The sequence below is a fragment of the Lathamus discolor genome, chromosome 15 (genome assembly GCF_037157495.1).
Source record: "Lathamus discolor isolate bLatDis1 chromosome 15, bLatDis1.hap1, whole genome shotgun sequence".
NCBI classification, from domain to species: Eukaryota; Metazoa; Chordata; class Aves; order Psittaciformes; family Psittacidae; genus Lathamus; species Lathamus discolor.
Genome location: NC_088898.1, coordinates 9,435,483 through 9,463,223, shown reverse-complemented (window position 1 = coordinate 9,463,223; position 27,741 = coordinate 9,435,483). Strand labels below are relative to the sequence as shown.

General features: G+C 47.2%; 1 protein-coding gene across 1 annotated transcript in view; it reads left to right on the top strand.

The window, feature by feature from the left end:
• The window catches only part of LOC136022348 (voltage-dependent N-type calcium channel subunit alpha-1B-like), a 289,675-nt gene that overhangs the window by 89,140 nt on the left and 172,794 nt on the right, over positions 1–27,741 (top strand). Inside the window, exons 5-7 of the mRNA XM_065695506.1 lie at positions 11,148–11,239; positions 13,403–13,555; positions 17,769–17,956. Coding sequence (XP_065551578.1) covers positions 11,148–11,239; positions 13,403–13,555; positions 17,769–17,956 — 433 coding nt within the window. The remainder of the gene's footprint in view (positions 1–11,147; positions 11,240–13,402; positions 13,556–17,768; positions 17,957–27,741) is intronic.

Below are 27,741 nucleotides of genomic sequence, written 5' to 3'. Positions count from 1 at the left end.
TTTAGATGTCTTGGCAAACTGTGTTTTCCTTAGAACAACATTGCGTGTTTGCTGTGAGAGTTCTAGCCAAAAAAAATACAAGAAATTCTAAGAAAGAGCAAGTAAGATCTGTTGGGAGTGGCGATGAGGAGTGCATGAAAGAAGAGATATTACATTGCAAGTCTGATGATATCTGGTGCCTCATATTAATCCCTGTGACAAGAGGAGTGTTTCAGCTTTTATTTGGAGGCGTGTGTCTTTGTGGCTCATAGACTAAAGCTTGAAAACATGACCCTGGCTGCCTGGAAAAGCTAGGGAATCACAAGACAAATAGAGAGCCCTGATACGTTTTAGAGAGAAAAAAGGTCTTGTGGCTTTTACAGCCTTGTGGATTTTGGGGCTGCTTACTTGTGTGCCCACCGGCAATGCTGCATTTCTGAGCAAAGGGCACTTTCTGCAGGTGGAAAAATGTTGGGGGTTTGGGTCATTTGAGCCTTTTGCAGAGTCCTGTGACTACGTGTAACAACGGCTAGGAGCCATTTCCCTGGCCAACCTCTATCTGAGGGGAAGAAACCTGATGAAGCAGAAGAGTGAGGGTCTTTCCCTGCACAGAGGGACTGTGGCTGTCCCCTCTGTCAGGAAGTGCTGAAGGAGTGGTGGGTGCTTGTGCACCCACTAACCCCCTTTGATGCTGCTTTAGTAAATTGGGTTTTATCCCCTGGACGGTGTTCCTCTACAGTATGCAAGTGGCAGCATGAGCTAAGTGTCACTCCTTGGGTGTAGCATGTGCTTGTTCTGGGAGGATGAACACAATGAGTAGCAGGCAGGAACAGAGGTGCAATGATGGCAGCAGGAATCTGTTGATTGCCAGTAATTTTGCTATGGTGTAGGAAAACCCAGGAACACTTGACATCCTGCTAAAGCTTCTAGCTAGGATGGCTTGGTTCAGCTTGTGGGTGTTTTTGGGTCTCAAGTTGGTCAAGTACACAAGTACATCCAGGTGTGGATGATGCTGATGATCCATTTTTGTCATCTGTTTGGCTGTGCCACTGAGACTTGGCTGGCTGAGTGCTGGAGAATGAACACAAAAACTGTGCAAATGCGGCAGCATGAATTAACTAACTCCTCATTCTCTACCTTCCCATTTATTATATCAATGTTCTTGGCTATCATTTTACACACTGTGTTTATCCTTGCACATTATCTGCCAACCTCTAGATCATTACAACAATCTAGAGCAACCTGGTCTAGTGGAAGATGTCCCTGCCTATGGCAGGGGTTGGAACTGGATGATCTTAAGGTCTCTTCCAACCCAAACCATTCTATGATTCTGTGTTACAGGATTCAGCAGTGCAGTGGCAAGGTGGGATGGCTGGACTCAGGAAGGCCATCCCTCCCAGCACTCCCTCTGGAAACTAAGGCATAATTCAGCTGGTGGCTTGGAAAAACAAAGCCTGAAGTACAGAAAGGACCAGACAGCAGTAACCTAACAAGAGGTCTTCTTTCTGCCCTGACGGATATTTTAACTTCTCTTTTGCACCATACCTTACTTGCTGCTACTCGCAGTCCTTCTCTAGCAGCATCAGTTCAGCACCCGAAGAGGGAAGGCTGAGATCTTGTTCTGAACCATTTTGCCTTGCTTTTTAAACCCCAGCGAAGTCTGATAATGATGACATTTTCTGCTTAACTCTTGAACTGAGGACTGGCCATATGCAGAGGGTGATGTGGTTCTGGTTCCAAAGAACAGATTTCATCACCGTTCCCAGGGCGGTCTGGCGAGGATGCTCTCATTTCATGGGTATTGTAAGGAAGGAAGGTTGAGATGTGGTTTTGGTGATTTGGGTCTCTTGCCTCCTGCAGTGATGTGCTGCCCTGCTAGCCCACCTGGCAGAAAGATTAACCCCAGTAACCTTCCCAGTGTCCTCTGTCCTTTGCCCAATTCAAACCACCAGCTGGTACAACCCCAAGTTGTGCTCCTTCAGGCCCTTCTGCACAGCAGTGAAATGAGGTGTCTAGTTTGGGTGGCATTTTTCATGCACACAGCAACTGGGGGTTGTATTTTTCAGGAAAATGTCAGGTTTAAATCAAGTCAGAAATATGTGCAGGCTTGACAGGAATTACTTGCACTGAGAGGGAAAACACATAAAAAGTCAGAATGCTTAATTTTAGACCTTGACAAATGAAGCAAGCAGTCCCTAATGGGGGGTTGCAACTAGATGATTTTTAAGGTCCCTTCCAACCCAAACCGGTAAGTGATTCTATGATTCATTGCTCCCATCTTTCCCCAAGTAAAAATACTTGAAGCATTTTTGCTCACCCTGAAATTCCCCTCACCTCTCAGTGTGCTACTGAGTTAACCCCCCCTCATAGCTTGCGCATACCCAAGAGACCATGGGGTGCACTATGGGGCACCTCTCCAGGAAAGAGCTTTGAGCTCCCAGCTCCTGCTCTGCGCATCCTCTGACACCAGGAAAAAATTCTGGGATGCCCATTTCCAAGGACAGAAAGCAGCCTCTTCTCTCCTTTGTAATGTTAATGTAGTGAGGCTCAAGGTATGACCTACTTTGCAGCCACAGTGAAGTGCAGGATGGTTTTAACTCCTCTGTGCTCAGTTTTCCCAGCGTGAGCTCACTAAAATGTTTTGGACATGTGCTTTTCCCTGCCAGCTCTCATTGCTCATTGCAGATGAGCCTCCTTTTCTGCTCCATGGTGTGGCATGTTCACGTCTCTCCTGCTTAGAAGCAGCAAGGGCTTATTTGAGCAATTGCCTCATAACCAGACTATCTCCCTTTATCCTGGGCAGAAGCCAAGCTCTCAGCTCCCTGCACGCTGCAAAACCTCACTCGTTTTGTCTGAGAGTCGCACACGGCTTGGTTGTTGTGTGTCTTGCTGGAGCAGAGGAGTGTCTACAGATGCTCCTCTCCCTTTCTTCTCCCTGGAGCCTGGCTCAGGAATTACAGTCAGGAAAGTAGGTTGCAGGTGGTTTTAAGAGGGGGGAATTCTGCTCTCATCTTGCTTCGTCTCCTCCCAGGAATCTCAAGCATTTTTGCCATGAAAGAGGAGAGTTGTGTTCTTATCTGGGCAGCTCTGTATGAGGAAGGCTGGTGGCAAATTAAATGCTGGCTGCAAAAGGTTCTTAAAAGTGAGACCAAGCAAAAGTGAGACCAGAGGCTGTTTGTGCCTCTGAAGCAGAGCAACTCCATTCTGTTGAATATTGTTATTCCCTCAGTGTATTTTATTTTGCCTTCTGTTCTCTTCATGTTACAGCTAAAGAGAGGTTTATCCTTCACCATAGAGAGGCTGTGTTGAAGAATACAGTTGATTATGAGACCAACATGTTTTTTCTGAGCAAGGGGATCAGATTGAGTTGCTCTGAATGGGCTTTTGTTAAGGACTGGGACCCAGGACATTGTGTTGTAGATGTGATTTGAAGTGAAGGAGTTGGCTTAGATGTAATATCATAGAATCACAGACTGGTTTGAGTTGGAAGACAATCTAATTCCAACCACCTGCCGTGGGCAGGGATACCTCCCACTAGACCAGGTTGCTCAAAGCAATATGCAGGTATCCAATTAGATGCTTAGACTTGGTGTTGGTCATCTAAGGCAGAGGCAGAGAGCTGGTAAGCTGAGCCCTTTCACATGGGAGGGACTATGGAAGGGATGGGGAAGTCTCCAGTGTAGAGGGATGTAGCCAACAGATGGACAGGGTAGTGCCATAAATTAAACGGTGCAATTAGCATGCCAGATTTACTTATCGGCTCAGACCTGGTGTTGACTCTGTCTTTGGTAGTCAAGATAAAGCTCACACACCATGAAATCAAACTGAGAGAAAAGGGGCATCCTTCCAGCTCCTCCAGTCACCGTTTGCATGCAGATTTGTGCTGTGGCTGGGAGAAGGAGGGAGCAGCAGGACTGACACCATGTAGCTGCAGTCTGAGCACAAGCCAGGCTTGGGCAATGCTGCCTGCACCAGGGGGTTCATGGGCACCCCTTGGCTGGGTTCCTCCACAGGCCTGCCTTCAAGTCCAAGGTAAGGAAATCAGCCAGACCGTGTCACCAGCCTAACACTGAGCAATGTCTTCAGTAGGCATTAGGGAGTGAAGAAGGTGAAAAATACCCATTTTGATTTGCGCTGCAGCCGAGGTGCCTCTCAGCAGACAGACACCCACTACTAACACCACATCCTTCTTTGGCTTCTAGTGTGTGCAGCTGGTGTGGTTTTTCCCTGTGAATCACGCTCATTGGCTTCATCTGCTGCCAAGGCATTGTTATCTGTTGCTGGTTGGTGTATATGAGGGAATGGGGGCCAGTGATGCCCTTTTGCCACAGGTTGCTAGAGATTATGGAGCCTCCTTCTCCCCTGTGGTTTCTGTTTGCTGTTGATGCTCCGTTAGTCCTTGGAGGTCAGTGCCATGAGGACCTAATATTTCTTCTTGCAGTGTTTCCAGTAACACCCTGTTTCTTATTCCCCCTCCCTAATCCATCAGGACGTGCTGTTTCCCTCCTGTAACTCCTCCACCCACTGCCTGACTCCACTGGAAGTCATCTTGTGCAGGTGAATCTTGCATCCTCCTCCACCCAGGAACGTGGGGTCCAGTCCTCACAGACATTCACTTGGGCAGAAGCTTCCCTGATAGGAAGCTCTCTTGTAGTGGCCACCTCCACTCATCACAGGATCTCCTGGATGGGTAGATGGTTCCTGGCCATTGTGCAGGGTGGACTCCAAGGAAGTTGATGTTTCCAGATAAGGACCATTAATTCGAAGGCTGGGATGTGCACGGTGAGGCCAGTGGTTGCCCTGTGGTTGTTGGTGTGCTGTTGGTATTCCTGGTCCTGGAAAGTCTTGCCAGCTACAGTCAGAAATGTGCTGTGTGCTGATTTGGGATTAAAACGCTCAGAAAGCAGCAGCAGAGCAGCCTAACATGGCAAATAGTTTGGGGAGGGGAAGAAATGGAGAATATATATCTTCATAAATTTTTAATATTCTGCATATGCTTTTGAAAGGAAAACACCAGATAAAAAGCCCAGCTTTTTAGAATGAATTTTATGGGCCTTTTTTTTTTTTTTGAGAGAAAAGAGTATTTTCCATAGAATCTGTTTTCAAAAGAATAATTTCTTTCCATTTAAGTTTTGCTGTAAAATTCCCAAGTGTTCTCACAGTGGTGTGGGATCAGAAGGACCTTGGTGATCCTGGTGGTGGTGACAGCTCCACAGGGAGTTAGGGATCTGCTTCACCCCCTGGGGAGGGGTAATCAGGAAGGATTGGGTGGGCAAGAGACACAGATAGAGGCAACAGTCAGCCTACGGGCTGCCCATAGGTGATGGGGGGAGTGTCTTTAAACTAGTCAGCCAATATTGACGACGATCTTAGTTTTATTCGTTTAGTACCCATTACCTGGGTGTTGCTGGGCTTTGTTCAACATTGTCAGCCTATGCCCAGAGCCAGGCCCTGGGAATGTGGGTGATTTACTGGAGCTTTCTGTACATCTATCAGAGGTTTTGGAATTGGTGCTGCCAAGGTATCTACATTAGTTGGGGTTCGGTATGTGGGTAGGAAGTGGTGGTTGCTGTTGCTTTTCATAGGACAGCTGCTGTGCAGCTGGCTACCTTTATCTTTTATTTGAGGGCAGCTGTCTGGTGGGTGTTTATCCTTTCTCCTAATCCACTGAAGAGATTGATTTGGTTCCAGGAATGGGTGCTTGGGATAAGGTTTCTGGAAAAAGGCCCTGTTTCCACTTTCTAGGACTAGAGTTTGTAATAAACAGCAAGGTGACATAAAAAATACCTGCAATTTATGCCAGCGGTTCCTACTCTAGCAGGACCTGCCTTGGCACTGGTGTTGTCTGGTGGTGAGAACGCCTTGGAAGTGTTAATCATTCTTAGTTATTAATCCTACTGCTTTTTTGCTGTAGCTGTACGTTATCTGCTAACAGGCAGACACACTGAAGCTACTGGACTTGCAGCCAGATCCAGCTCTTTGCTACATGCCTCATGCTGCCTCTGTTGTGATTTATAGACAGCGATACCAGGATACTGGAAGGAAAACATGCTCCATCACCTGCAGACACACGTGTGTGCTGAGCGGGGCCTCACCAGTTGCTCTTTGCTGAGGATGGCCTCGTGGTGTGGTTGCTCCTACAAGCAGAGATATGTATAGAAAACCCTGCAGTTTTGATAATTTCTTCTTGGTTCTCACTTGGGACATCTGTGTTTCTGTTCCTCCTCCTCTTCCTGCCTTGGGGGAGATACAAAGCACCTCTGTCACCTGCTCCTAAAGACATCATCTGGAAGAACTGGAATGAATCCTCATAGTCTTAAAATACCTAAAGGGGCTGCAGGAAACCTGGAGAAGGGCTTGGGGCAAGGGACTGTAGGGACAGGCCAAGGGGAATGGCTTGAACCTGCCCGAGGGGAGACTGAGATGAGCTCTTAGGCAGAAGCTCTTCCCTGTGAGGGTGCTGAGGCGCTGGCACAGGGTGCCCAGAGAAGCTGTGGCTGCCCCATCCCTGGCAGTGCTCAAGGCCAGGTTGGACACAGGGGCTTGGAGCAAGCTGCTCCAGTGGAAGGGGTCCCTGCCCGTGGCAGGGGTTGGAGCTGGAGGAGCTTTAAGGTCCCATCCAACACAAACAAGGCTGGGACTAATACAGTTCTATGAAATCCACAAAGAGGCAACTAAGGCAGGAGGAGAAGGTGGAGATGATTCTGAGGAGCAGGATTCGCTTTTCCCTCCTCCAGTCCTCAGGATTTAGAGATCTGGGGCTAAGAGTAAACAAGTTTCAAGGCATTTTCTTTGGTCAGGGCTTCAGCAGGGAGCTTTATGGGGTAGCTCTGAAAAGTGCAGTGTTGTGAGACAGCATGCGTCTTGCTGAACCACTGCACAGAAATCCTTTGCTTCAAGGTACTTTAAGAGATTGCTTGCTAATTATTTATGTTAGCATAGCATTCAGGACAGGAACTTCCCCTTTATTCTTTGCTTTCTTTTATACTCAAAGGAATAAGCTGCTCTTATAATTCATTTCAGTCTTTGCTAGGAGAAAAGTTATCAGGCATTTATCCTAAATTTGGTCTTGGTCTCTGGAAACAGATGTCAGTCAGGGCATGTTAGTGGAGGTGGTGATACAGAAAGCAGTGTTTAACCAAGTTATTGTGAAAGTGAGGAACGACTGCAGCATTGTTGAGCCACTGCTGGGCTGCCAAGATGTGTGCCCAGATCCTCCACAGCAGCACATCATAGAATCACAGCTGGTTTGGGCTGGAAGTGACCTCAAAACTCATCCAGTTCCAACCCCTGCCACGGGCAGGGACCCCTTCCACTGGAGCAGCTTGCTCCAAGCCCCTGTGTCCAACCTGGCCTTGAGCACTGCCAGGGATGGGGCAGCCACAGCTTCTCTGGGCACCCTGTGCCAGCGCCTCAGCACCCTCACAGGGAAGAGCTTCTGCCTAAGAGCTCATCTCAGTCTCCCCTCGGGCAGGTTCAAGCCATTCCCCTTGGCCTGTCCCTACAGGCCCTTGTCCCAAGCCCCTCTCCAGGTTTCCTGCAGCCCCTTCAGGCACTGGAGCTGCTCTCAGGTCTCCCCTTCAGGAGCCTTCTCTTCTCCAGGCTGCCCCAGCCCAGCTCTCTCAGCCTGGCTCCAGAGCAGAGCTGCTCCAGCTCTCTATGAACAAGAATGGTTTAATGGTCAGTCAGCTATCCTGCCTGTAAAAAGTCAAATTACATGGAAGAATTTATCTAATGAGATTTTGTTGCACTTAAATACTTGAAGCACTATCAAAGACAACATCCTAAGCCTATCAAATCCGTGTGCCTGTACAACCTGGTAAGGTACAAAACCGGCCGTAGATCAAACCATTTATTCATCTTTGTGAAGCTTTCTCCTAAAATCTTCTCTTTTGCTGTGTTTTTTTTTTTTTTTTGCCTTTCACTGCAGGTTTCCATCACTGGCTCACCCCTCACCTCTGCTTTGTTCCCAGCTGTTTGCTGTGCAGCCAGGGATGCTTTGGTGGGATTGCCAGGACGTGCTTGTCAGCCAGTTCAGTTGATCTCTCTATTCCTCTTATTTTTTAACGATCATTTCTGACTTGCTCTGGCCTAACTCACAGTGGCTGCTGTGAGCTTTCAGCTGGAGTAGGGTAGAAGGTAAACCAGAAAGATCTCACTTAGGCAAATACCTCCCTCACTGGGGCGTTCTTCCATGCATGTCTGAATGGTTTAGAGGAAAGAAATTCTGAGCAGCTGTAAATTAGCTCTGGTTTTGCAGAGAGAAAAGGCACCATCTCCACCCTGGGACAGCTAGGGAAGTTCAGGTTAGATATAAGGAAGAAGTTCTTCCCTGTTGAGGGTGGTGAGGCATGGGAACAGGTTCCCCACAGAAGTGGTAAATGCTCCATCCCTGGCAGTGTTCAAGGCCAGGTTGGACAGAGCCTTGGGCTATGCTGCCTAGTGTGAGGTGTCCCTGCCCATGGCAGGGAGTTTGGAACTGGATGATCTTAAGGTCCTCTCCAACCCAAACCATTCTGTGATTGTATGATGCTATGAATGTGTTGGATGCCCACCTGGGTTTTCTCACCTCCTGTCTCATTTACCTGCAAGGCTCAAATGTGAATTTTTAGACCTAGAGCCACTATCTCACCTCGTGGTCTTCTGTTTCTTCCCCCAAACATGGCTTTTTTTGGAGGCAGCTGTGGTTTTTAATCTCTCTAGGCAAAACCTGGCCAGGGCTGTATTGTTTCACAGGAGTGTCTGATTCATGTGCAGATGTAGCAGTGATAGTTTAGCTGTACAGTCATGGATGGTTTGCGCTATTCAGGTGTGATTTGATAGGATCCTTGGACCAGCTCTCCAGCTGTAGGAGATGCTGGGCTGTGCAGGTTAGCAAAAGGATCACCGTGCTGGTGATGTGGGAGTTAATGAAGGATTAGGGGTCTTGATTTGAGTGCAGAGATTGGGATGTTGCGCAGTTGAAGCAGGTTGTTTTTAGCATCAAGCCTATTTAGGAAGACAAGACAGGAATGAAGACCTCCAGCCACTGGAACATTTACTGGCACCATGGGACTAATTGAGGGTGTCCCCCATTCACTCCCATTTTCTTTCTGAATTTAGAAAGAGAAAGATGAAGTACTGAGCACCCCTCAGCTTGCACCAGGAACCAGGGCTCTGCCTAATGACAGCACAAATCCATCTTAGCTCACTGGAGACTAATTGCGCTGTTAGTAGCAACATCCAAGGTGGATGTTGAAGATTATCTTTTGACTTGAAGTGTGTGCTGTTCCCAGACTGCTGAGGTGTATAAGTGAGCAATTAAGTTGTGAGGATGGAGGGAAGAAGAGGAATGTAATCACTGGCACGGGTGCAGAAGATGGAATTAGAATTCTCTGCATGTGATGGTTCTTGGTTTTAAATGTCTCCTGTTGCTTTATGTTCAAACTGCACTGCCAGAGCTGATGTAATGTGAATGTTCTGGTTGTGAAACTGTAGGAACAGGTGTCCTACAGAAGAGATCCTCTGCTCCTCAGGTCCTGGCTTGCTGCTGCCTCTCTTGCCATCCAACATCTCAGCATGCTTTTTTCCTGATCTCCAGCACCTCCTGCTGATGGAGTCTGGCCCTTTCCGCACAGCAATGCTGATCCTGCTCTTCCCTGGCCCATGCTTGGCAGCAGTGCTAAGTCAGTCAGTAAGTCAAGGACAGGGTTTATATCTGACTGTAGCCACATCCTGCCCTGCAGAGTTTGCCAGGCATCCTGTGTAATACATGTTGCAGAGTAAAACTGCATTTCTCCTCTTGAAAAACTCTGCTTTCTCTTGTATTTTTTTTTATGGCAACTGGTCACTTTGCTGAATGCTCATCAGCCAGTTATCAGGAACCAAGAGAAAGGGCTCCTGGGGAGGTGCAGGTACATTGTGGTTGCTCTGCCCTTCTCAGAGCATCTTTCTGCTCCAGCATGAGACACTCGCTGTGCTGGATGCTTAAGCCCCATAGAACTACCTGGGATTCATTGCCCAAGCCTGGCATCCTCCCTCTAGCTCTGCCCGTGGCAGCTCTGGAATCCCACTTTCCAGCCAGGTTTCCAGGTCTCTCCTGCTGCAGTAGCTCCTGGGGAAGGGCTGGCAAAGTGTCTGATTATGGTCAAGGTTGGGTCTGCCCAGGCAGTGCTTTCAGCAGTTGTAGTTAACAAAGCGGTGGCATCTCTTATGCAGGGTACCAGGTGGCTGGGGCTTGCAGACCCCACTGGTGGGCTGGTCATTTGGCCAGTTCCACCTCGATAGAACAGCCTGGGGACAAACCTGGCAAAACCTCATGGCAGTTGCTATAATCGCTTTAAAGGGTGCAGTTGATGGGGCGCTGTTGAGAGGCCTTTTGCTGTGGGCTGTGTTAGTGCTAGGGGACCTCTGTTTTAAATCAAGAATAGTTTTGTTGAAGCATCATAGGAAGTGCTGTGGTAATTAATGAAGGCAGTTTTGCCTTGCTCTCTGTGGGGTACTGTGCCTGACAGGGTCTTCACTTAAGGAGTTTCCGTCATTGTGACTTGTGTGACAAGATTTCCTCCTTTGCTGTGCCCTGGAACAGTGAAGCCATTTCATTTTCTGTGCAGAGCACTTACATTTTGAAGGATCGTTCTGTTTTGGGGCTATGTTTCTGACCAGAGTTACTGCAGATCAGAAGAAACACTTGCTCCCTGCTCTCTGGATATTCTCCTCAAATAAGCTGCTCTGAACAAAAATTAATGTTGCACACACAGAGTAAATTGTATAACTAGGAACTGCTTCAGATATTAGGAAATGACAGCCATCAGTACTCGAGGGATTTCTGAATTCATTATAGGGAAAAGCTCATTTCTAGCATAACATTCCTTCTGAAAATGGTGTATGCTTTCCTATAAGCACAAGGCGCTGCTCTTTAATGGCCCAAGCCAGGCCTGCTCTCTGTGTATAAATGGCCTCATATCAAGCAGATATTGTGAATTTTTATAGTCTGAGCAAGGCTCAGCAGCTCTCGAAGAGCATGTGAATTGAAGGTTTTCAGTGGACTCAATCTGCAGCGTGATCACAGCTGGAAAGTTTAAAGCAGCTTGAATGTTCCCAGGTTTTACTCACCACTTACCCATGCTTTGGGAAGAGGAATTTGTATTTAATGTCAATTTTCCCCCTCTCTCCTCTTTTGCATTTAGGATTCTAGCAACTGCTGGGACTGATTTTGACCTGCGGACCCTGCGAGCCGTCCGAGTGTTGCGACCCCTGAAGCTTGTGTCAGGAATCCCAAGTGAGTGTCATGATAACATCACCTTACAGCCCAGGGGCTCTGTAGCTTTTGGGGTGTTACATGCTTTTCTCAGCAATATTTCCTTCCCCTGCTTCCCTGTGGTCTGCGGCTCTTGCCCTTGCTATGCTCTGGTTTCCTGCCATCTCATTTTGCATCCAGCCAGCTGATTTCAGCACTGCGCTTCCAAACTTGCAGGTGAGCAGCAGGGATTTGTCCTAAGACTCCTTTGCCTTTTGGGGTTGAATTAATTCTGGGCTGTGAAGATCTTGAGGCCCAAATTCTGCAGCTTTCAGGCCCCTGAGCTTGGATCTTCTGACAGTTTTTACCAGCTGAGCATCTTGCAGTGGGGATTTTGCCTCTTTAATAACAAAGGCAAAGAGCAGATGGAACTTGCTCTTGTCTACTCAATGAGCAACTTGATATATTGTATGTGTTAACACGAAGGGTCTGAATGCTCCAGTGAGGAGCTGCATCATGCCTTGCTGATGCCCTGGAGCCATCAGAGTCCCAACCCCATTGCTTAATGCCTTTTTATTTGTCACTCTTCACCAGCCACTCTGAGGGTATTTCATTTCTGAATGTTGAACAGAGAGGTTTTTCCCTGCAGCAAGAGCCAGCGAAAGGGAACTGCTGCTCTGTGGGATGCTCTGCTCTTCTCTGCATTAACCCCTTGGCAGCCAGGCTGCTCCCTCTACTCCACCGGCTCTGTCCCTGTACTGGCTGCTTCAGGACTGACGTGTTGGTGCTGTAGAAATCCAGCAAAGGGTTATGCTTTGCAATGGCAGCACCCAAAATTCCTGAACTCAGCATCCTTTTCATGGACAAGGATTGAATCTGAATTCCCACACAGGTTTTGCCCTTGGCTAGCCTTGGGAAAGGGTCATTTACTAATGAGATCTCTAATAAGGAGATGCTTCTGTTGCTTTTTCATGGACTTTTTGCTTGTGTGAGGCACTTGTGGTGCTGTGGTAGTGACACAACATCAGAGAAGTAAGGTGGCCCTCCAGGGGTATCCCTGTCCTGGTGTGGGTTGCATGTTCCCCCCAGGGTGATGTGCTCTCTCACCCAGTGGTGTGTCCTGGACCAGCACGGTATTTTCCCACAGAGCAATAGTTGCTCTCCTGTTTTTTAGTGATGCTGTGGAGGCAGCACAAATATCTTATTTGCTTTTCTTCTACACTCTCAGTGTTCTTCCTGTCCAACAGATCTTTATGCTTTTTTCCTGCATGTGCCCGTACTGACCTCCGTAGTGTTGTACAGAGTGGCAAGACGATGATCCTTTATTCTCCACGCCCTAGGACAGGTCACTAAGGGAGGTTTCAGCTGATGCTTATCACTGAAGGTTTTTTGTTATGTGTTTCTGTTTGATGTTATCTGAAACCTCCATCTCCAGGCTTATCTCCCCTGGGTTTAATTGAAAATGAGTTTTAGTGCCACTGAAAAGCTATGGATGGATAGCCCTGGAGACAGGGTTGTGTTTCTCCAGAGTCAGGGTGTGATAGGCACAGCAGCATCATGGCTGTTCTGTGTGTCACAGCAGGAGGGGCAGCTCCAGTGTAGCTCAGTGCTCCCTGCCCTCCCTGGCATGCCCACTGCTGCAGGGTCGGCCTTACAGACCTGCTCCCACTCCAGGCTGAGCCTTGGGACTTCACCAGCTTCAGGAAAAGTCGTTTTTGTGTCTCTGAAGCTGAAGAGAACTTGAATCTCATCTTCACTTTGAGTCTCCTTCCCTGTGAGGGTGCTGAGGCGCTGGCACAGGGTGCCCAGAGAAGCTGTGGCTGCCCCATCCCTGGCAGTGCTCAAGGCCAGGTTGGACACAGGGGCTTGGAGCAAGCTGCTCCAGTGGAAGGGGTCCCTGCCCATGGCAGGGGCTGGAGCTGGGTGAGCTTTAAGGTCCCTTCCAATCCAAACCATTCCATGGTTCTGTGAATATGCAACCTGAAGAAAAGAGGTCAGCAAAAGATAACTCTTCTGATTTTCTCTCACATCTTGAGTGCATTATGGCTGTAGCATCTTTTTCATAGCACCCTGGGAAAAACAGCTTTGCTTGGTATTGCCAATCCTAAACTACCCCTTAGACAGCCCCTCTCTCCTACCTCACCCCACCCCTAAGCCCTTGTTTTCCTTCCCTCACTGATTACCTGTTTTTCCTTGTCCCCACAGGCTTGCAGGTTGTCCTCAAGTCCATCATGAAGGCGATGGTGCCCTTGCTTCAGATCGGGCTGCTCCTCTTCTTTGCCATTGTGATGTTTGCCATCATCGGGCTGGAGTTTTACATGGGGAAGTTCCATAAAACCTGCTTCTCTAATGAGACAGGTGAGCTTCGAGCTTTCCTCCCCTCCCAGCGCATCATCATGATGCTTCTAGTCCCCTTCACCTCATCAGGATGCTTTCTGTCCTGCTCTTATGTTGCTTTTCCTTTTTCCACATTCACTGCATTCTCTCCCTCCTTACCCACCTACTCCAAGACTTAACAGACTTTTGTGCTCACCCTACATGTACTGAACAGATTCTCCTCTCTGCTGCACCACCATGGTACCCATGAGTGGATTTCTCTCAGTCTACTCAAGAATGAGGGGAAGGTGCTTAGGGCTTCCTTACATGGTAGAATTTATCTGTAGTACAAATACAGAACCAAATTGCTGTTGTTCCAGCTTGTTAAAGGCTTTTTGGGATCGGGTTTTTTTTTGGTTCACTGGTCTGTTTCCACTTTCATTGGGTTTATCTCCATGACAGCTGCTGAACGTTGAACTTCCCTGCAAGGTTTCTAGGGCATGTTGCATGGGTAGGAGAACTTCAGTATGAAATAGTAAGATTAGAAAGACTGGGAGCAACGTGAAAGACAATAGATGGAAAGCAAGGAGCCTTTTCATGGAGAAAGGATAAAAATGTCCTTCAAACAGAGGAAAAAAAGGGAAAACAGGCACTGCATAACAAATTACGTGTCTCCTTATGAACGAGGGATAAACCCCAAAAGATGGAGGTGGAGAGGAAGGATGCTTCAAGACCCTGGGCTGGGACTGGTTGCCATGTCACAGAATTTATGCCAGTTTAAAACCAAAAAAGCCAAATTTTGCCATCTAATTCCTCAAATCTTTAAATATTTCTTTATAGTACTGCTAATATGTGTTGGTTATCTGGGCTATCCACAGCTGAAAACATTGTTCTTGTCTCCAAAAGATTGCAATTTAAGGTACAATTGACTGTCTTTAAACACAGTCCTGTATTTTCAGTGATTATCACTAATAGGTCTTAATATTGATTTATTTATATGCATTCAAATGGTAATAAAACAACATCCCTGCCAAATCTCTGGGCATCCTTCGCAGCGCTTTCTAACAACGTGGAAGCAGTTTAATATATTCCCTTTACAAAAGCAGGGTAAATTGTTTCCTTGCTTCCTATGCTAGTTAGAAAAACATAATGCAGCTTGTGAAGGACAGCCAGATTGTATGATTTGGTTGGATGGGACTTGGAGCAAGCTGCTCTAGTGGAAGGTGTCCCTGCCCGTGGTAAGGGGTTGGAACTGAATGCACTTTAAGGTCCTTTCCAACACAAACCAGTCTGGGATTCTGCCATTCCTGGAAGAAACGAAGTTTTGACTGGATTTGTAGGAGGTGACTATCTTTTTGCAGGGGGTGTGTGTGTTCATGCCAAGCAGAACACATCTCAACCCACTGCAGGATCTCTGGGGCTATGCAACCATTACAGAGGAGTAACAACAGTGACAATATAGGTGTGTAGGAGGCAGAAGTGTTCTTGGCAGTGAGAAAGCACTTACAAGCAGGTCTGCATTTTCGAGGAGCATTTTCAGGTGTGTTAAATTGCAGCTAAGGTGGGTGATTTGTTTGCACCCTTCATTTGCAGGTAGTGGCTGTAGGCTGAGCTCTGAGGCTCTTATGGCCAGTGGGACTTAATGGGCTGTATTTGGCCATTGGCCTAAAGAGAAGAGGGGTTATTTTTAACTCCCCCCAGAAAATAGTTAATATAAAAGCAGAAAATAAATCCCAAAGCTGTGCTGTCTGCAGGAAACATTCCGGCATCAGTGATGACTGAGAGGTCTCTGTGCAAGGTGCAAGGCTTGGGGACTGCGAGCAGATTTCTGTTCTACTTAAGTGACTCTTGTTTGCTGGATGGCTTCCGGCTAGGAATTGGGAGTGCAGCTGACAAACCGTTGTGTGTGTTGAATATCTCTGCATTACAGCACCCAGCATCTCGGTGGGAGGATGCAGGGTCTCACCTCCCCCTTAATCCACTCACCAGGAAGTGGGGGAAGGTACCCTCATGAACAGGCACTGGCCCCTGCTTTTCCCAAGGGCTACGAGCTGGTTGTTGGATGAATGATGGGCATTGATTCCTCCTGCTCGGCGGGAAATAGCATGATGGTGTTTCTGGAAAGGCAGAGAGTGGTGAGGTTTCCTGGCGCTGCGGTCCCTTGTGAGCGGAGCAGCACAGCATCCCACAACGCCATCAGCAGAGCCTTTTAAAACCTAAGTGCTCATCATCTTCAAAGAGGTGCATTAACAAGCGCAGGCCTGATACCATGGGCTGCAAAGGCTGGCTTGAGTGTGGAAATGTGAACCTCATTAACTGATGCCTCTGTCAGAGGGTAGCAAATTGGCGGAGGGACCGTTTGCGCTTGTTTCTGTTCCAAATCCTCAAAGTGAGCAAACGCCTGGGATTTTTCCTGGAATCAGGAGCCACATGACAGGTACCAGCTGTTCCTTCAGCACATCGTGAAGGGAACAGGGTAGAGGTGTCAACAGCAAATGTTGCTACAGCCCAGCTAATCCAGTAGCCTTGGGTAGGTCAGTAATAAGCTTCAACAGAGAGGGATGCTGGGGATCAGAACACAACAAAAGGGTTATTTAAGGCCATTGCCACTCAGCCTGACAGCTTGTTCTGAGCTAGTGGAATCATTTATCTATTTTAATGGAAAATGGGTGAAATTTAATGGCAGTGCATGTTCCAGTGCATGCCTGACTTGTTTTTCCCCTCCCTGCATCCTCTGTGCTGACCTGTTCTGCTGGAGTATTTTTAAGCAGCCACCCTCTGCAGCTCTGGAGCCCAAGTGCCCCAGAGCCATTCCAAGAGAGGAGGGCACCACGTTTGTTTCCCATTTTACATTGAGTCTCCCCCCTTTTCTCTGTCTTTCCCAGCCGTGGGAGTAGGGACCAGTTCAGGTCTCCCTTTTGCAAAGGAGAGACCTTCATGGTAGATGTGCATTGCATTTTCAGAGCACTGCCTGGCAATAAAAGGCCAAACAGAGATAAAACTGGATCCTATTTTAAGACACACTCACAAATATTCTGCAAGTGTCAGATTTGGTATTTTCTTTTTGCTTGTCTCACTAAGCCCTTGTGAAAGCCTGTGGTGGCCCATATGGGAGCTGGAGAGAGATGCCCTGCATTAAGGTGTTGAGTCAACAGGAAAACATGTCACACACTCACATATATATATATATATATCTATCTCCTGGAGCCACAGTGCCAGTCTTGTTTTCCTCCTGCAGGCTTTGCTCTATGGAATGATTATTCCTAATTATTGTTAGTGCTGATCTTGTTTTCCCCTGGTGAATCTGATTCTGTGCTGTTTGCTGCTCCATTACCATAACACGTCACTTTCAAACCCCTTTAATATTTCCCGAATTGCATCTCTGTGTAAACGGCAGTATTACTTAGTATATTTATTTACTCTGAAAACCCCAGGACTTCAGTTTTCCAAACTGCTCTGTGTCGGTGCTCTCAGCATCTCTGGAGGGCTACAGCACTTCACAGCTGAGCCTGGAAGATGCTGGCCACCATTCTGGCCATCCCCTGTGGTCCTTAACTATGACAGACTCATCCTCCTGTGCCTTCTGTGGGTCTGAAATGAAACCCATCAGAGAAACTCCATCCCCGCTGCAGACAAGCTGATGGCTGGATGCTTTCCCTGACAAGTGTACCTGCAATCTGCCCTTTTGGGATGGAAATACGAAGCTTGCAAAGAGGCTGGAGCTCTCCGTCCACCTCACAGACTGCTGTGGTCATACACTGTGAGGAAGCCGTGCAGCTGTGGTTTAACATCTGTGTTTGGGCAATTCTGGGGCTATCCACAAACCACTCTTGCTTAAGCCACTGGTGTAGAATTTGCCCTTTTGATTTAATGTCATAGGGCTGATATTTAGCACTGAACTGTGCTGTATGAGGATGTGTGTTCGGCTTACAGTGTTTGAAGTATGCACCATTCCCAACCCCTTGCTTTTACCACACTGGGGTTTTTCTGTGGCATTCCTTACATATGACATAACTGAACACTGGGGCAAACTAGAAATCATGGGTACTTCAGGGATGGCTCTGCTCCACCCTGCCATCGAATCACCCCAAAGCAGTATATAAGAGATTACATGGGTTTAATCTCTTTTATTTTCCTACAGTGGCTCAAGGAAGCCTGAATTCCACTCAGGCAGTGGTGCCAGGAGGATGCAGCAGCATCAGCTGCTTGGCTGGCTTCAGCTGGTAACTTTTGCCCCTGTTGTTGTTCTCTGCAGGTGATGAGGTGGGAGATTTCCCTTGTGGAGAGGAGCCTCCTGCCAGGCAGTGTGAGAGTGGGACCACCTGCAGGGAGTACTGGCAAGGGCCCAACTACGGCATCACCAACTTCGACAATATCCTCTTTGCTGTGCTCACCGTCTTCCAGTGCATCACCATGGAGGGATGGACCGACATCCTCTACAATGTGAGTCCACTGCTGGGTGCTGTGATGTGTTGTGGTAGTTTGTAAAAGGTTGTTCTGGAAAAAAGTAACTTAGCTTGTGCTTTTTTCCCCTATTGGTTAGCACCTAGTCCTGATTTTTAAGACGATTTATCCTTTTTAGTTCAGCATTGTTCTGTAGGTCCTGTAGGAGCCTTTGAACCACTAATGTGGTCTGAGGCTGCAGACTTGCTTACCTGCAACATGATGTCTTGTGGCAGCGTGGTGTTGCCGTATGTAAGAGCTAATGTGTGTTACTCCAAGGTGTTACTGTGCTCTGCAGTAGGGTGGGTGAGTAGGAGCATGTTCTCCTGATGCCCCATGATCAGCCACCAAATTGCACAGTATAGGGTGGCAACACCAGCGACTCGTTGATATTTTGTACTTAGAGGTTGACTGGGTATAGCCTTTGTGATCCAACTTGCAATCCACACCAGTGAACACCATCCGCTGGATGTTAGCACTGAGATCCAGTGCTAGTTTTGGCAACTCCAGTACAGCTTTACAAAGCCTTATCAGTCACCTTCACACCTGATATGACCCTGTTGGCTGTAGAGAGGATACACCAGGCTGAATTTCCACAGGTAGGGTCTTTGCTGTCTGTGCCTCCTGCCAGCCAGAACCGTGCCTGTCACAGCCAGTCAAGGACAAAACCTCTTGGTCAGTTTTGCTATTTTCAGTTTTACAATTTGAAATACCAAAGAGTAGAGCAACCTCACCCAGTTAGCAACAACTCAATGACTCCACTGGCTTTCAGGCAGTGCAGTGCTCTCATCCGTGTCTATAATTCATGCCTGCACATTTGAGATGTCCTGTCTTGAGAAGCAAGCACCTAACCCTTATAATGATTTGGGAATGCAGCTCTTCATCTGGGTTCCAGCATCTGTACCATTTTCCTCACAAAGTGTGAGAGCTGCTCTTCAGGAGCTCTAAGGGACCTGTGCGTCTGTTGCAGACCTGTTCTCCCCAGCTTTGTGATTCGCTTAGCTCTTCACGTGTTCCTACAGTGGGTGTGAAGTGCTGTGGTTTGGGTATGGAGGGTGGTCCAGCTGATTTGGACTTAATTTTCTACTGTAGTAAAGGACTTTATCAGGTACAGAGCAGGAAGGAGAGAGCGAGTGATGACGGGCAGCAATGTATGGCTATGCTGGCTGCTTCTTTGCATTGACTGTAGAAGGAAGGAAAAGCTGACAGCTGAGCACAGATGGTCTGCATTACACCACACTCTCCTAGCCAGAAGCGTCAAGGTGGGAAAATGACTAAGGTAGGCACCAATAATGCCTCCAGACCAGTTCACTGGCCATTACGACTACAAATTGACCAGTCCACTTCATTATAGACTCTAGACAGATGCTGGGCTTTTCCACAGACCTTCCTGTGAGGGTTTCTGTAACAGCAGGAAAGTATTATTAATATCAGCCAGAGCAAATTATGGTACAATTTTGCTGTGTTTGAAGACAATATATCTGATTTAATACCTTCTCCATTTGTCCCCCAGTTTCTTCATTTCTTCCCGGTCTCTGCCCAGTTACAGCGATGTCTAGAAGGGCCTGTTTCCCCACTGCATGCCCTTCCCTCACCCTGAAACTTCATCACACAACCAGTTTCTCCCATTCTCATTCAGCAATCCTGCTCCTTCCTTATAATGCCAACCGTTGTAAGAAAAGCCCATTAGCATCCTGCCTGGAATCGATTAATCAATATGTGGTGTATTAGGTCATCTTCTTCCAAACTGCCTTTTGTTCCACATGCAAAAAAACCAGAGCTTACTATTGGGGTATTGATTTTGGGGGTTGCTTTGAAAACTATTATAGTATCATTCTAGATACCCGTTAATCAGATGCCTGGATGAGATGTAGTTGAGTATTTGTTATATAGAATGCCAAGCATTGTCTGAGACCCCAGCTTAGGTTTTAATGCTTGGAGGGTTCATGTCTCTGTCAGACATGTGGGTCTCTGGACAGTCAGCTTGAGGGGTGGGGGGTGAGTGGTGTGTGTTGTAGAATCACAGAACCAACCAGGCTGGAAAAGCCCTTTAAGCTCACCCAGTCCAACTGTTCCCAGCGCTGCCAAGGCCACCACTGACCCATGGCACTGAGGCCTCGTCTCCCCGCTGTGTGAGCACTTGCAGGGCCGGTGCCTGCAGCCCTGCCCTGGGCAGCCTGTTCCAATGCCTGAGCACCCTCTGGGGCAGGAATTGTTCCTCAGCTCCATCTAAACCTGCCCTGGTGCAGCTTGAGGCCGGTTCCTCTTGTCCCATCCCTTGTTCCTTGGGAGCAGAGCCCAGCCCCTCCTGGCTCCATGCTCCTGTCAGGTAGACCTTCAGGTCTACCAGGTAGGTCCTTTTAGGATCATTGGGCAGTGTCCATGTAGCTGGTGCCAGCAGTGTCTCTGTCCCATCTGCTTCAGCCCTGTCCTGCATGCTGTGTCATCCCTCCCATGCTGCTCCACTTCCTGAGGAGCTGGATGTGCTTTTGCAGGCCAGTAGCCAAGGAGAAGATCTGTGGGTGGAGAAGACCCACTGTGTGCAGCCCTTCAGTTTTTCACAGCTTCAGTTTTCTGCTGTTTTCTGTCTTGGTTTCTTCCGTGCCTACTCTGAGTTCACTGAGTTCATCAAATTTAGAAATGTAACAAAAGCCCAAACCAGGCTGCAGCAATGACTGAAAATCCAGTGTTGGTGGATGTTTGAGGATGCAGACTATGCAGAGCTAACAGCAGTGCAACCAGTCTGACCACCCAGCACCAATTCACGGCTGCACAGTAACGCTACCTGAATCAGCTGGGTCCCAAGTGGACCTATAATGGGTTGATTTGGGAAGAAGCCAGAAGGTGTTTCCTCTTGCACCCAGAACTTGAATGGTGGGGTAAGTGAATACGTGTCAGTGTCCTTCTCCTTGGTTTATGGACTGTAATAAACCAGCATATTTAGACTCAGACAACAGGTGAGTATTAGATTGTTACTTGTTCAAGGAATTTTGATTACCATTTCGATCCTCTACTGCTGTAGACAAGGTGGTTGGACAGAAGATATTTGCACTGGTGGAACTAGTTTCCCTGCTATTCCAGTTTTCCTTAAGGAAACCAGCAGCCCCCAGGTGCAGGACACTCATCAGAGCTGAGCTGTGGACTTACTTTCAGTGTTTTGCTTAACTAAGGTTTGCAAAAGGCTGTGGGACTGCAAGAGGCAAGATGTGGTCTATGCAAGCTGTGATTATGTGTTAGAAAAGAGACTTGTGCTTTTTCTCCCACTAACCAACTAAAAAACAGGGAAAGCTGCTTCTCCTCAGGTATAGCAGAGCCCTTCCTTTACCCCTCTTTTTGTACTGGGTTCAGTTGGGGTAGGTTTCTTGCCTTGCTTGTACAAATCCTCTCCCTTCCTGCTGTTAAAGCAGCCAGACCACATGGGGTCCTTTCTTAGGGCTCAAATCCCTTTGATGCCAGCTAGTCTAGGACCAAGACCCATTAGAGGGAAGTTGAGGTTAGGATTCTTTCCTTAATGGGCCATTCATTTCCTTCTGCAAAATGGTGATTGATTGATTGCTCTGCATCAATAGGGCTTTGTTATTGTTCCTCTTTTCCTGCTACTTCATTTGCTGTGGGGTTTTTGGTTTTCAGTGATGATGGCTGGGGTCAGTCTCAGGATGAGGCTGTGCTTTACTAGATCAGCATTCATTTAACTAAGGGAGAGAGTTTGCTCTGTCCTGAAAGCACCTTTGAGACCGAAAAGTCGGTTTATGGTGGCTTCAGGCAAGCAGAAGAGTTTGCTGTAAAGTGATGTTCAGGTGAGAGGGAGTTTGGGCCTGAGTTTGATGGTTTAGCTCAGGTCTTTCCAAAGGGAGAGGCTTGTTGTGAAGGATTATTCAGTCATTTCCAAAGGACTGAGATGACTTTATATGTGGTCCAGATGCAGCCTTCCTGCAGATTTAGAGAAAGACAGCATCAAAGCTAGTCTTTGCAATAGGAAATCAACCTTGCAAATATTCACTCCTCCTCCTCTGATAAACTGAGGAATTGGGAGGGCAGGGAGAATGCAAGCTCATAAATTCCACCCTGATTTCTATTTGCTGATCCACTGTTTATAGTTTCCCAGAGTTGCAGTTTAATTAGGGCCAATGCAAGCTTTCTAGCAGAGCTTTATCTGGAAGGAGGTTTGTGCTTGAAGGAAAAAGACTGAATCATCAATGGGGTAAAATGCTTTAAGAATCAGCTGGGGAAACCTCTTTCCTGAATCAGCAGCGCAACAGCATCAGAACAATCGCTCCAAACAAGCTCTTCATGAGCTGCAGATTTGTCAGCTGTGGATCTCTTTCTACTCAGAAAAGGTCCAAGTAGCAACAAGTGATTTGGGAAGGTTGCCATGTCCTGAGAACAGGGAAAAACCTTTTCCTCCAGCAAATGGAGTGCATTTACCTCCTGTTAACCAAAGGCTTCAATGTGATCTGGGAATATATGAACATAGGGTAACTAAACTGCTTTCCTCTGTGGAAGGACTCAATGCAGACTTATCAGAGACCCCTGAAGGCACAGGCAGAGCATCTTTTGGGCTGTGAAATTAGGGGGAAAAAACCTACCTAAAGCACCAGCTCACTGTGGGCAGTGATGCTGCTCAATACAGCATGCCTTAAAGTAACAAACCTGACTTCTTTTCCTGCAGCTGGGATTAGTTTAGCCCCAGGCTGGTTCATTTACAGGAGCTGTGCCTCTCATCCATGTGGATCAGCCCCTGCATCAGGCTGATGGGACCATTGTGTGTCCTGGTTTGGTGATGCTGGCACAGGCTCTGCTTTAGGCTCTGTCAGTGTAGGCACTTTCTGCAGTCAGAAGTGTTCACCTGGAGCATCACACTGGGAACGATGGGAGACAGCTGTGTCCACCTTGTGTGTTACTGAGGTAAGTGGTAAGAGGTGATCAAACTATTTCTTGTGCCCATTATGTAAATTTATTCATTATTTCCTTATGAAGTATTTTAATATGCTTAATACTACCATCAGTCCTGATCTTCTTCCAGATCTTATGTGCTTAATGTTTGTGAATGACAGTGATTCATCCATCTATTGCATATTGCTGATAAAGGCTATTTGGAGGTATTTTAAAGAGGCACTAGTACAGCTCCTGGTTTCCTCTTCTATAGCAGTAATTCTCAGTCTTTCCCATGCAAGAACCTTATTGTCTGTCATGAAACACTCTTCTGCCTTGAATCCTGATTGCCATGGGAAGCTCACCTCTTTCTACAAAGTGAGAAAAGCCTGGAAAGTCTTGTGCCTGCCCTTGAATTCCCCAATTAAAAGAATTCTTTTACTCTGCTAAGTAGAATTCATTACAAAGCCTGTAACCAGAGAGGAGATGCACTGGTGGAGCTTTCAATGGGGTAGCTAGGGTGGACCTAGCGCTGTAGCTGTGGTTAGCTTGGAGCTCAGTGCTTTCCATTGTATACTCAGAGGATTAGGAAGGGTTTTGAGCTCCTTGCTGCAGTCATTACACAGTCAGCACTGTTTGAACCAGCTGGTATATACCCCTTCATGAGGTGTACTCATGCCTTTGCAGTGGAGGTGCATGACAAGCTCCCAAGGAGCTGAGGAGTGTGGTTTGTGGTCCCAGTTCTCCTACAGAAAACCATGGGTCAAACGAGATTTATCTGAAGCTGGCAGAAGTCTTGATGTTGACTTTCAAAGAGCTGGGTTTTCACCTTTTATCTTTTCTCTACAGGAGTTCAAAGCTACACGGTGGAATTTGCTTTGCAAAACAGGGACTCCTTGCAGGAAAGGAGAAATGTCAAAGTACGCACTCACTCTCTTTTGATCTTAATGGCAAGAGATTTTCATGTTTCTTCTATTTTCTACTGACAAATATTAGTGTCCAGTGGGTATTTCAAGACTGTGGACTGGACCTAACCCAATATGCTTGTAAGTAGGTATGAACAATTCAAATACAATATAAATCTACCCAAAATTGGATCCCAACTAAAATTTTACCCTCCCTGAATTTAAAATAGCTTGTGATTCACTTGCTATTTTTCATTCCCCTTTGTGGCTTTGAATTTCTTGTTTCCTATAAGGATACAGCAATGGAAAGTTTGGATGTAATTGTTGTTTCTTTTCCAGCACAACCCAGAGGTAGTTTTGTTGGAGGGATGGTGAATGTGTTGGAGCTTGTAGGGGTAGAAAAGAATCTGTCTCGCATAGCTGTTTGAGCTCACAATGTCTTTCTGGAAGCATTTCTCTATAGAGATCAAACCATTGACACTCGGTCTTCATCAGTCACAAATATGAATTGAGGAATCAAAGGTGATGCTCACAGGAGGAGATTGGATGTGAGCAGCACTGGCTGCCTGGACCAAAAGAGTGCAAAACTCTCCAGAAAGGTAGAGGGAAGGGTGCAGGTGAATGCGCAACATGAAGCAGAAGGGGAATAAATAACGCAAAGCAGCATCCCTTCATCTCAGAGACTTGGATTAAGGTCCCTCTTAGGTTGCTGCCTGCTTGTGAGATTCCTCCCAGGCTCAAGAGCACCCCCTTCCACCCCCCATAATTTCAAGCACCTCTTAAACCAGCCAGTTAAGGTTTAAAGATGATTTAAGCAGCTTTTTGCTGTCCATTTGCTCATGACTCTGATTTCCTCTCAGGTTATGCTCTTGGCTTTCCTAATGTGACTGTCGTACCTACCTTGGTACAGCACTAAATGCAATAGCAAAGCCTGTGGGACTCTGTTAAGGCAACTTTGAAATTGTTCATCTTCCTAATACACCCAATGTGTATTAGGAAGATGTGTGTTGTCTGCAGTCTGTTAGGTGTGGCCTGAAGTCAGTACACCAAGGAACAAACCTGTAATTGCTAGATGCTGAGATGGATGAGCATAAACAAGGTTTTGTTTGCAGTGATATTTGTGTGCCCTGGGGCTGGCAGCCTTTGATGTTAGTGGCTGAAGGGGTTTAGGATGGGCTCATTCTCCTATGATCACTCTTTGCTTTTGTGTGTGTATTAGATCTCCTTGTTCTGAATCAACATATTGAGGAACAAAACTGTTTAGCCAGCAAAACTGTGAGCAGACAGGAAAAGGGGGGGAAATTGCCTGAGGTGCTTTCCTTACATTAGGTTGGCAGGAAGGAGAAGGACAAAGAAAGGTTTTGTTTTGCCACTCTGATTCACACAATGCATTTCTGACATGGTTTCTTTCTTTTACACTGCATTCTCTGTTGTGTCCAAGGGACAAGTGTTGCTTCAGTTGAATGTGGGGTTTCAGGACCCTGGGTTGGAGGAGAGCAGTACCAGCAAAACAGACTGGGAACAGACACCACGCTTGGCATCAATAGCTGCACGAGAGCAGGGTGCTCTCCTTTCCCTTAGATTTTCTGTTATTTTGTGGCATAGAATCCCAGTCTGGTTTGGGTTGGAAGGGACCTTAAAGCTCCTCCAGCTCCAGCCCCTGCCACGGGCAGGGACCCCTTCCACTGGAGCAGCTTGCTCCAAGCCCCGGTGTCCAACCTGGCCTTGAGCACTGCCAGGGATGGGGCAGCCACAGCTTCTCTGGGCACCCTGTGCCAGCGCCTCAGCACCCTCATAGTAAAGAATTAAGCATGAGCTGAAATGTTCTCTGGGAACACAGCATGTGGCCAGGGCTTCAAGGTTTACCTGGGTCTTCAAAGAGGTGGGCATAGCCCAGTTGGAGGTCTGATAATGCAGCACAGTGTAGGAAGTGAGGAGCAGACAGATGAAAAGAAATAACAGTGCTAAAGCAAGCAATGCTTAGAGGTGTATGAAGAAATGTGCCGCCACAGCCTTGTCTATCTATCACAAAGAGCCTATTCTGGCTTCTTGGCTTTTTAGAGCATCTTGGAGCCAAGAGCACACAGCATCTGCTAACAGCTGGGTTATATATCTGTAGTGTAAAGTTTCCCACAGCCCTGTCTTGGGGAAAGATTACCCTTGGGACCTGATGCTCATCAGCACTGAGCTCTTCCTGTCACAGCGTGTTTGCTCTTGGAAATGTAAGGGAGATGCCCAGGACCAGGCGCTGTGTTCTGGAGCCAGCAGTGCATGTGTAATATACTGGTATCATGGATTAATGATGGAGATGGGAGCTGAGCTCCTGTGCTGTGGAGCTGCGTGGATGTAATTGCGCTCTCTTCCTCCCTGCAGTTTCCTAAAGAAGAGAAACCCCCTAATGTTGTTAGTGCTAAATTGCATTCACTATTGAGTTAGGATGGCTTTAATTTGCTAATAGGAATCAGACACAAAAGTGACAGATAATTGTCAGTGTCTCGCTGCTGCTGTCGGGCTAATGGTGATTTCTCGTGTTCCAGTATCATCAATTGCTTACAGGGAAGTTGGGCAGCAATGGCAGGGCTAGGAGCAGGCAGCCAAGAGCCTGGCAGCAGCTCTGAGTGAGGATCTGTGTGATAGTGAAGAGCTGGGGGAGAAGAAGGGAAGAGCCTAGGCTCTCTATTGATGCTTTCATAGCGTCAGTACTCAGAAGGCAGGGACTGACATAGGGTTCACCAAGCTCTTGAAGAAAAGCACAGAACAGAGCAGCCAAGCTATTAACTTGCACAGAAAGCCATGTTGGAAATTCTGGGTGGAGAATCCCCATATATGAAACCCACCCCAACAGGCAGAGTCTGCATGAGGCCCGTGCATCACCCATGTCCTGTTTCTACCTCTTCCGAGGTCTTTAATGGGATGATGTATGGACCTTCTTCCAGCTGATTATAGAATTGTGGATTTCACCCATGTTTGCTGCTGCTCTTAAGCCTGTTTCATCCCATTATGTTGTTACAGCATGTGTTTTGCTTGAATGGCAGGAAGGCTTAGTACTGTGTAGAAAAATGAGTCTTCTGGTCAAAGCTATACCTCCATGCCCAAACTGTCCTGGGCATCTTGCTCTTAAGAAGGTGGACTGGATTTCTCATCCCCTATTTCCCTAGAGGGAAGCCTCACACCAGGTTTTGGAGTATTTGCTCCTAATGATACCTCATCAGCTATATGTGATATAGTGGTATAATAAATCGATGTGTATGTCAACAGACCTGAGGTTCAGCTGAAAAATCCCTTGACGATCCCTGAGCAAGCAGCCCAAGTTTCCCTGCCTGGCTGAACTGCTCTGCTGGCCCCTGTGACAGGACAGCATACGGTAAATGGAGGAATCTGTACAACTGGCAGATCCTGTGTGGAATGATGAGCTGTGTCAGTACAACAGTCTCACATCAGTTTAAATTCTGTTTTAGCTAATACCTATTTATTCATGCTTTCCTCCTGGATTTTGGAGGGCCAGAAGACCTGCTTGCCAAAGGGCTGAACTCCCAGACCTTTTAGGGATGCAATGCTCCTGCATGGCAGGCTTTGCATGCTTCCTTGTCTGGAAAGTTTTGCAGAAATCCAAAGATACTGTGATAGAAAATGTGCAACATGGCTAGTGCTAGAATGGCTTTGAAATATTTAGATGCCAAGAGGGGAGTGATGCATGTCTCCGACCATGCTGGGGTCTCCATCTGTCTGCAAACACAGACTGTCTGACCCCGCGGCCGCATGGATGTTCTCTCTAAGGCTAAAGGGACTGGGGCATTTCAGCCCTGACTCAGCAAATCGCCCTGTTCAGAAAAGCTCTTGAGCAGATGCGTAAATCTAAGCAAGAATTTAAGTGCCTCACTGAGGTTTCTGCATTTTCTTTTAATGTCTCAGTGAAGGTATATTCAAAATGACTGTGGGGTGGCCACCTCCAGGTTTAGTAGGAAACATTTAAGATAAGCAGGAGAATGACATATATCATCCACGTTA